At 34.8% G+C, this 11,737-nt stretch overlaps 1 protein-coding gene across 1 annotated transcript in view; it reads left to right on the top strand.

The window, feature by feature from the left end:
- The first annotated feature begins 683 nt into the window (after positions 1–683).
- Positions 684–11,737, top strand: part of Hasp (Hig-anchoring scaffold protein) — a 74,408-nt gene continuing 63,354 nt past the window's right edge. The window contains exon 1 of the mRNA XM_089648906.1: positions 684–958. Coding sequence (XP_089505032.1) covers positions 907–958 — 52 coding nt within the window. The 5' untranslated portion in view covers positions 684–906. The remainder of the gene's footprint in view (positions 959–11,737) is intronic.

The raw sequence follows: 11,737 nt of genomic DNA, 5'->3' as shown, positions 1-11,737 counted from the left end.
GTCATGAAATATGAACGGTGTTAGAAAGAGAAAACTCCACGCATTATATTCAAATCCAGAAGTTAACTACAAAAGAATTAAAATGTATACCTCAAAGTAAATTTCCGACCGCAATTTGAGAAAAAATTACAAAATTGAATTTTCTTTAAATTATTGTTGTATGAAACGACAAAAAAATTAGGTGACGGTAATGTTTATAGTACATTTGTCTAAAAAAAAATTTTTTTTCAATATTTAAAGTAATTTTAGTTCAGTGTTTAGATGAAAAAACCTAGAGATGAGTCTTTTTAAAACTTTTTTAGTTTTGCATTAAAAAATTTAATATTTGAAAAATTACATGTTTATTTGTAAGAATTGAATTACAAAGTCTATTTTATCACCTTTCAAAAACAGTTTTTAGTTTTCGGATATGTTCAGAAGTATTCCATATATTTGGATTTCATTGGAAATTGGCAGTGCATATAAATTCTCCGACCTCCTGACAACATCTTTTAGAAATCTAACGGTCAATACGCCAGAGGCCTCAGGGTTAAATTACAAAACAAAAAATAATAATTAGTTTACTTGTGTGTAGATGCGCCACTATAAAACTAAACTTACCAATCTATCTGTCAGACGCATCTATGGTAATCCCGCCTCGACATTTTCCATTCAATTCCGCATCTGCGTGCGATTTTCTTCGTCTCTGGTTATCGGCCGGGGTTGGGATTGCGCGCGACTTATTTTTCGCGAATCGCGAAACGTCAGAAGAAAGCCAAAACATGGCGAACTGTCGGATGAAATCGTAAAGAAAAACCTCCCATCCACCATTGCTGAATTACCATTGATGAGAGTTCGCATCTGAGACCGACGGCTTTGTTTTTGCGTTATTTTGTCGTGTCTAAAAGTGTGAATCAATCTGCAGCGATGAAGTATTTGGCAGCGCTTTTGTTCCTCAGTTTTATTCTCCACCATACAGGTAAGATTTTTTTATTGTATTATTTTTGATTTCGCAAAATCTGGTTGTTTATCGATGTCATGGATTATTTACTATCAAAAGCACCTAGACAATACCCCATTCATCTACAAAGATCTTTTCCAAAACAAATTTCCACGATTATTATTTACTTGTCCTAAATTAATGAAATTTAAATTTTCAATAAAGTATTAACAAAAATAAACACCAATGAATATCATTACCTTATGATTTCAGACTAAATATCTTTCATACCAATTATTTACTAAATAATATTAGGACCTAATTATTTATTACCTAAACATCAACATTTTTATTGCTTGCATCAAATTTTCATTTTTGCTCACTTTATCAATGAAATATTTCATAATAATAAACTTTTTTTATAATTTTCTCGAATCTAAGTAATAATTAATTAATAATTTTTCTAAATTATTAAGTCAGTATATCGTATGGAAATATATGAAAAAAAAACATTTCTAAAAGCAATACCTTTACACAACTACTCGCTTCATTCACATTGACACTACTTGCTTCATTCACATTCATGCATAATCTTCTATTGTTCTGACTCTTGACATAACCTGACTCTGGTATTTAATTCAGCTAGCCCAAAAAAAAACACACTTAAACGAAACGTCACTGAGAAACAGCAATTTGTCCTCTTGCGCTTGCTTATAGTTATTAGCAAAATAAGGGACAGCAAGTGTTCGTTGTTTGAATTTGAACATTCAAACATTCGAACAGTTAATTAATCTTTTGGCTGAAGTCCCCGGCGTTACCCGGGTTTTACACAGAGTTTTTAGAAATCAGGCGTAGACGATAATTTTCTTCTTATTTTGAAGGTAAAGTGTGCAAAATTTCATCAATCTCGTAATAAAACTGTAGATTTGTCCTCGGCTAATAATCCGGAGGTCGCGGGTTCAAATTCCGGCGTGCGAAAGTAAACTTAATTTGACTAATTTCTAATTTAAAATACATATACATTGGAACTAGCTAACGAGTACCCGGGTTTGCTCGGGGACATTACAACAAAACATCGACTTTTCCTTACTTTCTGTATATATAATATGCATGTATTGTATTTATAAACCTTCCGGAAGAAATTCTCTAAATGGCAGTGAAAACTCTATCAAAATCCGTTGCGTAGTTTCGAAGAACTAAGCGCACAAACGGACAGACGCGGATAGCCACTTTATTGTATACTATTTATTATTGGAATGTTTGCGACACGGTTCAGAGTAGTATATACAGTGGTTTCTAATAAGAGGTGTTATTTTCAATAGCCCGTTATTTCGGTAGATGTTACTTTTGAAGCTGTCTTTTTTTGACATTTGACAAGTAGAAACTACGCCATTAATACAAATGGAACGATACACGCTTCAACAACGCATTGAAATTAGTAAAATTCACTTGAGTGAATCAAATGCAAATCATCTTGAGTGATGAGGCCCATTTCCACCTCGGTGGCTTCGTCAACAAGCAAAATTGTCGCATCTGGGGCTCGGAAAACCCAAGAGTTATTGTTGAAAATCATCTCTATCCTCAACGTGTGACTGTTTGGTGCGGTTTATGGTCCGGCGGAGTCATTGGACCTTACTTTTTCGAAAATGAGGCTGGAGCAACAGTTACGGTGAATGGATTGCGCTATCGAGAGATGATTAATGATTTTTTATGGCCGGAATCGGATGATATTGATCTGGACAACGTTTACTTTCAACAAGACGGCGCTACGTGCCACACAAGCAACGAAACCATTGATCTTTTACGATTGAATATCAAAATAACACCTCTTATTGGAAAACCCTGTACAATCAGTAGTGACCTGATGAAAGACCACCATTACCGTTGCTTTGGCCGTGTTTGGTGACCAGATCTGTATAACCATGTACTCCACATTCTTATTCCCATCTCCTTCCCCTCTCCACTAACTTGAGTCTCACAACATACCCAAATTGGTGATGCCATAGCTTCACTAAAGAAAACACATACAAAGAAACATTAAAAAACTGTACTGTTTCGGGCGGAGCGCGACCCCCAGAAAACCCTTGGCGACCCCATTTGGGGTCGAATGAATGCAAATCTTGCAAGTTAAAATTAACCCACTTCCCGACATCCGATCGATCTGAAACTCGACAGATAGACTCGATGTCGATGATGATGCACTCTATCAATTTTTGGTGGCAATCACATACACATACGCGGATATATACGTAGTCTTCGTTTTAAATACTTTGTTTTTTAGTGGTTGATTTTTTTTATTTGTCATTATTGAACAATTTATATATATTTTAGTTGTGTTGTAAATTGGAGACATCGCGTGCTAGTTGTGGACGCGTCGCCGCACTGCCTACTCGCTCGGAATATTGCGTGCCAGTGCTGACAGCACGGCCGTTTATTTATTTTCTTATCGGTACAGATTAGCATAGTGCCGCTGAGTTATGTATGGAATAATGAATGCGATTTTAAGCGGGTACCTAATACGAACCTACTTAAATTTCCATAAGAACGGTAATAATATTTAGTTTATTTATTTTTATTTTTTATATATACAATTTTTTATGTATAGTGTAAACGCAGAGGAACTATATTGCCACCCGGTTGGGCAGCGTTGAGAGGCGCGTGAAGGTAAGGGCTGTAAAAAGGGATCTATTTCAATCCGACTTACACCAAAACGAGTCGAAGAAACGGCCTATCGAGTTCGTACAGGGTATCAGTGCTGCCAGCTCCTTAGAGCAGGCTCCATTGAAATACCCGTAGAACAGACTCAGCTTGTCTACATTGCGACTGTGCATTAAATATTGCAATCGGACTGTTATTTTTTAGCTCCAGCCAAGAGGTGGCTCGCAAATTCAATTGTTGGTCGTACTTGAGATTTGTACAGGGTTAGGTTGGGTTAGAGAATCTGCTGGCCCTACACAAGACGCTTGATAGATATTGGTAATATCGTGCTTATTTTTGAGTTACTATGCCGTGTTTGCGCTTCCTTCTGCTTTAGTCGAATACACAACACTTCAATCACCATCAACATTCCAACATTCAGAGAACATCAAATGCCAATAATTGCTCACCTATACAGAAAATATGATTACCAGTCTAAGAAAAATTCCTAACCTCACAGATAAACAAATTCCTTTCCATTAATAGTAGAGTACAATGAAGAGATACACAGATATAAGTGCGTTGTGGACTGTTTGCCCGAAGTAAGCTCAAATTTTCCCTACTTTTTTTACGTTTACTCCACACAGGTGATACCGATGAACATAATTTCCCTGGGGGCCTACGTCATTGAAGGAAGGAGAGAAAGTTTTGGGAAGGAAAAGGTGTGAGGGGAGGGTAGGAACCTGTGGGTCAGTGTGTCCAGGAGTGATGTACGAATCCCCCCATGGCAGATCTGTTGGTTATCCAGTAAATGGTTCCCAAGGTAGCGGTATCCATACCCGCCTCCCACTTCAAGTGAAATCGTTCAATATTTTCATGTTATATCGAATTTATTTCTTGAACAGATCAATTGATTTGATTTTGAAGAGTTTACAGTTTACACTCGCTATTGTTTTCCTATCTGCACAGGAAGACTGAGCCACAACAACGCGTGGCGGGGTACAGCTAGTTTAAAATAAGTATGGATCATACTTCTAGGAATTATCCATCGGCGGTTATAGCAATAATAATGTTATCTTGACGAAAGTGATCTTAAAATACTTATCTAAACGATTTGTTTAACTGTCGGTGAAAGTATGAAACGATTTGGTGTAGGTATTTCTAAGGTAGATTGTTATCAGATGATTATATCTCTATAATGTTAAATAAGTGGTCTGTATCACGTTATACACGGTGTCCGGGCCTCCCTTCTAATAAATCCCTTCTTACAGCCTATACCATAACCCGCCTGTCAGCGATGCCCAAGCAGGTGGCAATATATATTTTCCCGTATTTTTACTCTACAGACAGGAAGACAACGAGGCTATCTGCCAAATTTAAGCTCGATCGGATGTCGGGAAGTGGGTTCATATCCACTTCCAATATTTGCATTCATTCATTAAAAATAAGTCTTTTTTGATTTTATGGATTCTTAGTAATCCTCTAACTAGCTAGGGCTTATAACAATACCCTTTCATGTTTCTAACTTACTAGTACTGCGTTTAATTTGTCCTTATAACTGTTACCATCTGATGTTTGTATTTACAAGACTGATTTACGTTACATTAATGTGTTTTATGAGGAAAAATTCTTAACTGGATAAAAAACCTCATTCAAATGACAGGGAAAATACTATCTTTAATACATATATTTGTACAGTAGGTACTCAAACATTTTCGAACAAAATTGGAGTTATTATATTTCAACTCTAAGCTATCGTTATTCCTCTTGTAATAGAGAAATAAAGCTACAATCTACAACAAACCTATATAGAGCTAATGTAAATATAAATATATCGACTGCATTTTTTGGTTTAAAATATCACATTTATTAAAATTACATGCAAAAAACTATTTAATAAGTTTTTATAAATATTTCCGTTATTGAAAACAAACAATTAATTTTGTAAAATTTATTGAATTTTTTTTTGTTATTTGTTTCATGATTATATTTTTGTGAAAAATGTGATTTTTACAATAGTTAATAGTTTTCAGGTCAAAAAAATAATGATTTTTTTAGAAAAAAAATAATGATTTTTTTAGAAAAAAAATATCTCTGTGAACAAATTAATTTGTTAAAAAAACCAATGAAATTTCGAAAAAAGTTTTTTTAATATTTTTTACTTTTACTATCACGTAGAATCACCTCCAGAAGTTTGCGAACTTATTCCTGGACACCCTGTATACGTATGGGGAGCGTAGTAACGACCTCTGTGGTCCAATGCGTGAGGTATATTGGTTCCAGAAGTGAAGGATTCGATTTAGTAAAAACCATTATATATTCGCCCTTTTTTCAATACTCCTCTTAAATATGTACATCTACTTGAATTTCACTTTTGTTTTCGTTATTGAATCGAATTAATGCAAATCTTGGAAGTGAAATTAGGATTGGGCTTAGGTGTTAGCGGTGTTGGCTCCAGTCCCCGGGGAGGAAGTTTTATTCCTCAGTCAAATCAAAGAATATGTTTTTCTTTTCATTGAAATTGGCTACTAGCTGGCTCAAGAGATGGCTAAATTGAAAATTGATGTATTACAGTAAAAAAAAGGTTTTCACATTAAAAATTAGAAAATTTTAATAGATGATGTAGATATTACTAAAATTGTAGGCATCTCAACAATAGCTCTGTAGCTCATGACGGAAATGACATTGCGAGCTAAAATAGTCCAGTTGGGCTTGAATTTTCAGATAGTAAAGCTGTTCAAATTCCAGAACGCAACTTTCACGGTAATAATGTGATATTCCCGACATTACTGTGACAAGCAAATGGGTTTTCTTCTAGAACAAAGTTACAGACGTAAGTAACACCTTACATTAGGAACAGTTCGTTACGGGTGCACCACTCTTGTAGCCTCACAAGATTTAATTGTAATACGTAACAGTCATTGAGATTAGTAATAACAACAATAAACAAGGAAAACAATAATGGTCCCAAATGTGACCCCTGTGGAACGCCGGCGAGGATTTCAATTTGGTGTGTAAAGTGTGAATTGAGTTTAACTGATTTTCTTTTATGCAGATAACGTTCAAACCATCCCAAAATGTTACCCGTTATTCCAATGGTTCTTAATTAAATTCACGAAACTACCCCAATTTAGGATGCCATAGTTCTAGGGCCGGCCATATGCTGGCGCAATTGGAGCAGTCCACTCCTAATACCTAGCAGTCCTAACATTTCACTGTCATTGAGATTATTTTTCATGAAAACGGCGTTGCTTCAGTTTTCTCTACTTTCTGTATATATAATATGCATGTATTAATATAAACCTTCCGGAAGAAATTCTCCGAATGATAGTGAAACCCTATCAAAATTAGTTGGGTAGTTTAGAATAACTAAGGGCACAAAAAGACAGACGCGGATAGCGACTTTCTTTCATGCTATTTAGAGATTACAGTACACACCTACCCAAGGGTCTATACTGGTTTTGAAAGGGAGCGCCAAAATGGTTCAGGGCCGGCCCTGAATAGTTCCACTGGCTCCTGGCAGTTGGGATTCTTGGGCGGTATTCACACACAGACATTACTAACAAATACTAGTAAACGTTTAAGTTTTATTTACTTTGTTGCTATATTGGCTATGTTAAATGCATTTAAAAACTTTCCGGCATTCGTAATAAACTGTAAAATAAATAACAGTGCGGGTCATGAAAAGCGAGGTTACATTATTTGTAATAAAGTTAAACAGTACAGTAACTGTTCGGTGTGTTTAATGTCCCGAGTTTTCACAAAGCAACCTGAAAGCACTGTATCCCGTATATTGTGTAGTTTTGCGGAGAATTTATTAAGTTCACCTCCACCACCGACACCCGTTCCACTTAATACACCACCCACGTCTACGTGTGGGTGGATTAGGTATACCGCCGCTTATGGTGCCGCGTAGTCAGGGGCGCAAGTCAGTCCCCGGCAACTTGGACAATCGCCCTGATTGAGGTGACCCAAGGGTATTTCACGTTGTTCGAGATACATGATACGTCCGTAGGGATTTTATGTTGAAGATTTTTATAATACCTAGGTGGTTGCATTTTCATGAAAACTTTTACACATCGTTTTGAAAAGAGAAAGATTGACATAAGGTTGTTATTCCGGGATACCAAAGAGATAAAACTCATTTCATTTGGGATATAACTGTATAAATGTCGGTAAAATTTATTTTCAAAATTTTCAATGGTAGTATAGACAGCCCGTATATAATTAAACTCATCGAATTTCATTTACCTACGAGAACTACTCGTTCAAAATAATGTTTAAATGTAACAATACCAAGACTGAGCATTTCAAACACTCACTTGTACCTAGATTATATGTAGTTAGTAATAGATAGGCAGATGTGGCTGATCTATTAACTACACGGAACATAAGTACAAGAAGGCTATAATATCATATCTTTTTAATCAATATTTATTTAAACTAAATATCATTCTAGAATGTCTGTTAATTTTATATTTTCTGATGTCATTGCATATGATTTATTATTTATGATATATTTATACCGTTGATATGAAATATATAAACAAGCGTTTTACATTGAAATTTTATACATTATGTTGGTACATTGTTGTGAATTCTTTAGCACATTATTTTGGAAGAAGAAAGAATGTTAAATATTGTTCTTCGAGATGTATTCGTTATTTAACGTATGTCCTGTGTGCAGGAAATTAACGAAAGTGTGCGAAATATTGTCTCTCAGTTTTGCTAAAATACACGGAGGAAATTTCAAAAATGTCTCGTTTGTTCTAAAATACACGGAGGAAATTTCAGAAATGTCTCGTGTGTCTAAAATAAATCTTAGCCAGATTTCATTAAAAAAAATTCAGCCAAAATTTTTCATCTTTTAGGGACTCATTTGTAATCATGCAAATACGTTATTTATTTCATCTCAAGTACCCAGATATTTACTTAATTAGATTATGGCGTTGTCCGTTTACATCTGATAGTATTATTATCTTAATGACTGTACAGTTTAGGATTGTTGTAAACGGAAGTGGTGCCCTCTGTTATTTTCAAAAACAACCGTTGATGTTTTAAACCGCGGAAGCCGGTTTTTATCTGCTAGTTAACCATTAACCGGTCGAGCAGTCTCAAGAACAAAGCTAAGAGTTCAAACTATGGCGTCGCACAGTGGGCTGAAAATCGCCTTTCATAGACATAGAGACTTGAATTTTCAAGGGTATTTTTTTTTGCTAGAAATGGATTTTGCTGATCATAACTATGCTATAAAATGTCGTACGAAGAAATTGCGTGTACAAATGAAGGAGTTATAATTTTTTTAAGAAAAATTTGTATGGCGCTGACATTAAAAATGAGGCTATCTCTGGAATCATAAGGTTGGCCGTTCTATCTTTACACACAGATAATACTACTATTTATTTTTATTTTTTTGACATACTTCATATTGTGGCGCAAGGTGCGATTATTTTTTTAAAAATCCTCAAAGTTGAAAAAAACCCTTTTTAATGTTGATGATTCATTTTAATGCTTAAATGCTTTTAGGCTTGCAGTGTAAATAAAATATTATAAACTAGACAAAGCATACTCATATGTAAAGCATTTAAGCATTAAAATGAATCTTCAACATAAAAAAGTTTTTTTTTCAACTTTGAGGATTTTTAAAAAAAAAATCACAAGTTTCGCCACAATACAAAGTATGTCAAAAAAATACAAATAAATAGTAGTATATTTGTATGTAAGGATATAATGGTCAATCTTATGATTCCAGAGATAGCTTCATTTTTAATGTCAGTTCCATACAATTTTTTCTTAAAAAAATGATGACTCCTTCATTTGTACACGCAATTCCTTCATACAAAATTTTATAGCATATTAATGATCAGCAGAATCCATTTCTAGCAAAAAAAAAATACACTTGAAAATTCAAGTCTCTATGTCTATGAATAGTGCGATTTTCAGCCCACTGTGCACAGTGTTTTGGCTTGCAGTGTAAATAAAATATTGTAAACTAGACAAAGCATACTCATATGTAAAGCATTTAAACATTAAAATGAATCATCAACATTAAAAAGGGTTTTTTTCAACTTTGAGGATTTTTAAAAAAATAATCGCACCTTGCGCCACAATATGAAGTATGTCAAAAAAATACAAATAAATAGTAGTATTATCTGTGTGTAAAGATAGAACGGCCAACCTTATGATTCCAGAGATAGCCTTTTTTTTAATGTCAGCGCCATACAAATTTTTCTTAAAAAAATTATAACTCCTTCATTTGTACACGCAATTGCTTCGTACGACATTTTATAGCATAGTAATGATCAGCAGAATCCATTTCTAGCCAAAAAAAATACCCTTGAAAATTCAAGTCTCTATGTCTATGAAAGGCGATTTTCAGCCCACTGTGCGTCGGGGTATTGATTAGTCAATGCTTTTTTATATGTAATAACATCTATTTTCAAATGTCTTTTAAAACTTAAAAATAAATAGTTTGCCTGAGGATTGAACCCTTTTACCCAGGAACCGGAGTCGACAACTCTACCATCCGAGCTAAATCCCGATTGGATAAGATCGACACTGTTGTAATTTCATCAGATTTCAGAAGGATGCGTATATGTCCGCGTGTATATGCGTGATTGCCACTAAAATAGGATAGAATGCATTGTCATCGACAATGAGTCTATCTGCCAAGTATCAGTTCGATCGGATGTCAGGAAGTGGATTAATTTCCGCTTCCCAGATTTGCATTAATTTATGACCAAAACATTGAAGTGAAGTTAGATGCGATAGATTGTACAGGGTTTTCCAATAAGAGGTGTTATTTTGATATTCAATCAAAAGATCAATGGTTGCTTGTGTGGCACGTAGCGCCGTCTTGTTGAAAGTAAACGTCGTCCAGATCAATACCATCCAATTTCGGCCATAAAAAATCATTAATCATCTCTCGATAGCGCAATCCATTCACCGTAACTGTTGCTCCAGCCTCATTTTCGAAAAAGTAAGGTCCAATGACTCCGCCGGACCATAAACCGCACCAAACAGTCACACGTTGAGGATAGAGAGGCTTTTCAACAATAACTCTTGGGTTTTCCGAACCCCAGATGCGACAATTTTGCTTGCTGACCAAGCCACCGAGGTGGAAATGGGCCTCATCACTCAAGATGATTTGCATTTGATTCACTCAAGTGAATTTCAATAATTTCAATGTGTTGTTGAAGCATGTATCGTTCCATTTTTATAAATGGCGTCTTACTTGTCAAATGTCAAAAAATGACAGCTTCAAAACATCAAAAGTAACATCTAACGAAATAGCGGGCTTTTCGAAATAACACCTCTTATTGGAAAAATAATATTGCTACTTATTCCAGAATACTGGAAAATTTCACGAAACATACGATAGCTCGTGTTATTTTTGTAAAAAAGGAAAAATTATGAATTTCGTGTTATCGCAAATGTGGTCTCGAAAATTTATCGCGGTGCCACTGCTTACAATGGCAGGGTTCGGATTTTATTTTTTGCCGAGGAAACAATTAAGTGTGTCTCAGGAGGATTTATTCCGCGTCGTATTCCCACAAAGCCGCAGCCAACAAACAAACAAACAAACAAACGAACGAACGAACTAACGCCATCGAGAAAGAAAATAAATGTTGCGGTGAGAGAAGAAATACAATGAAAGGAATTTAATGCTGTCTCCGATGGCATTGCAGCGCGTCCCGAGTGCGTGACGCCTCTGTTTGAAGTGCTTGAATTATTTTTTTTATTTCACGAGAGAGTTTTTTCAATTTTTATAATATCTATCATTACTCGTAAACATTTTTATGAATTGTGTTTTTTTTTTAAATTCCTTTATTTTTCCCAATTTTGACATTAATTACACACAATATTATATAAATCAATACGAATAATGGGAACCCACTAAGGCGCAGCCTGTGCGTGGGTAATATATTTAAGTTATTATATTATTGTACCTAGAAATAAACAAACTGTGGGCATATAAAACAAAAACAAGATTACATTTTATAGTAGGATTTTTTAAATAAAATTATTTTCAGGTTGTTTGAACCAGCGAAAGTTTCTAAAAATACGTTATTAAAAATTGAAAAGTTCTTGTGGTGTATGTTGCTAAACGATGTAAATGGAATAATGCAAAGAATTCTCAAGTAATATTTATATACGGTGTCCGGAAACTAGACCTTAAAC

This window comes from Hesperophylax consimilis, chromosome 28 (assembly GCF_061612785.1).
Source record: "Hesperophylax consimilis isolate HC1 chromosome 28, BYU_Hcon_1.0, whole genome shotgun sequence".
In the NCBI taxonomy this organism is placed as follows: Eukaryota; Metazoa; Arthropoda; class Insecta; order Trichoptera; family Limnephilidae; genus Hesperophylax; species Hesperophylax consimilis.
This window is presented reverse-complemented; position numbering and strand designations above follow the sequence as displayed.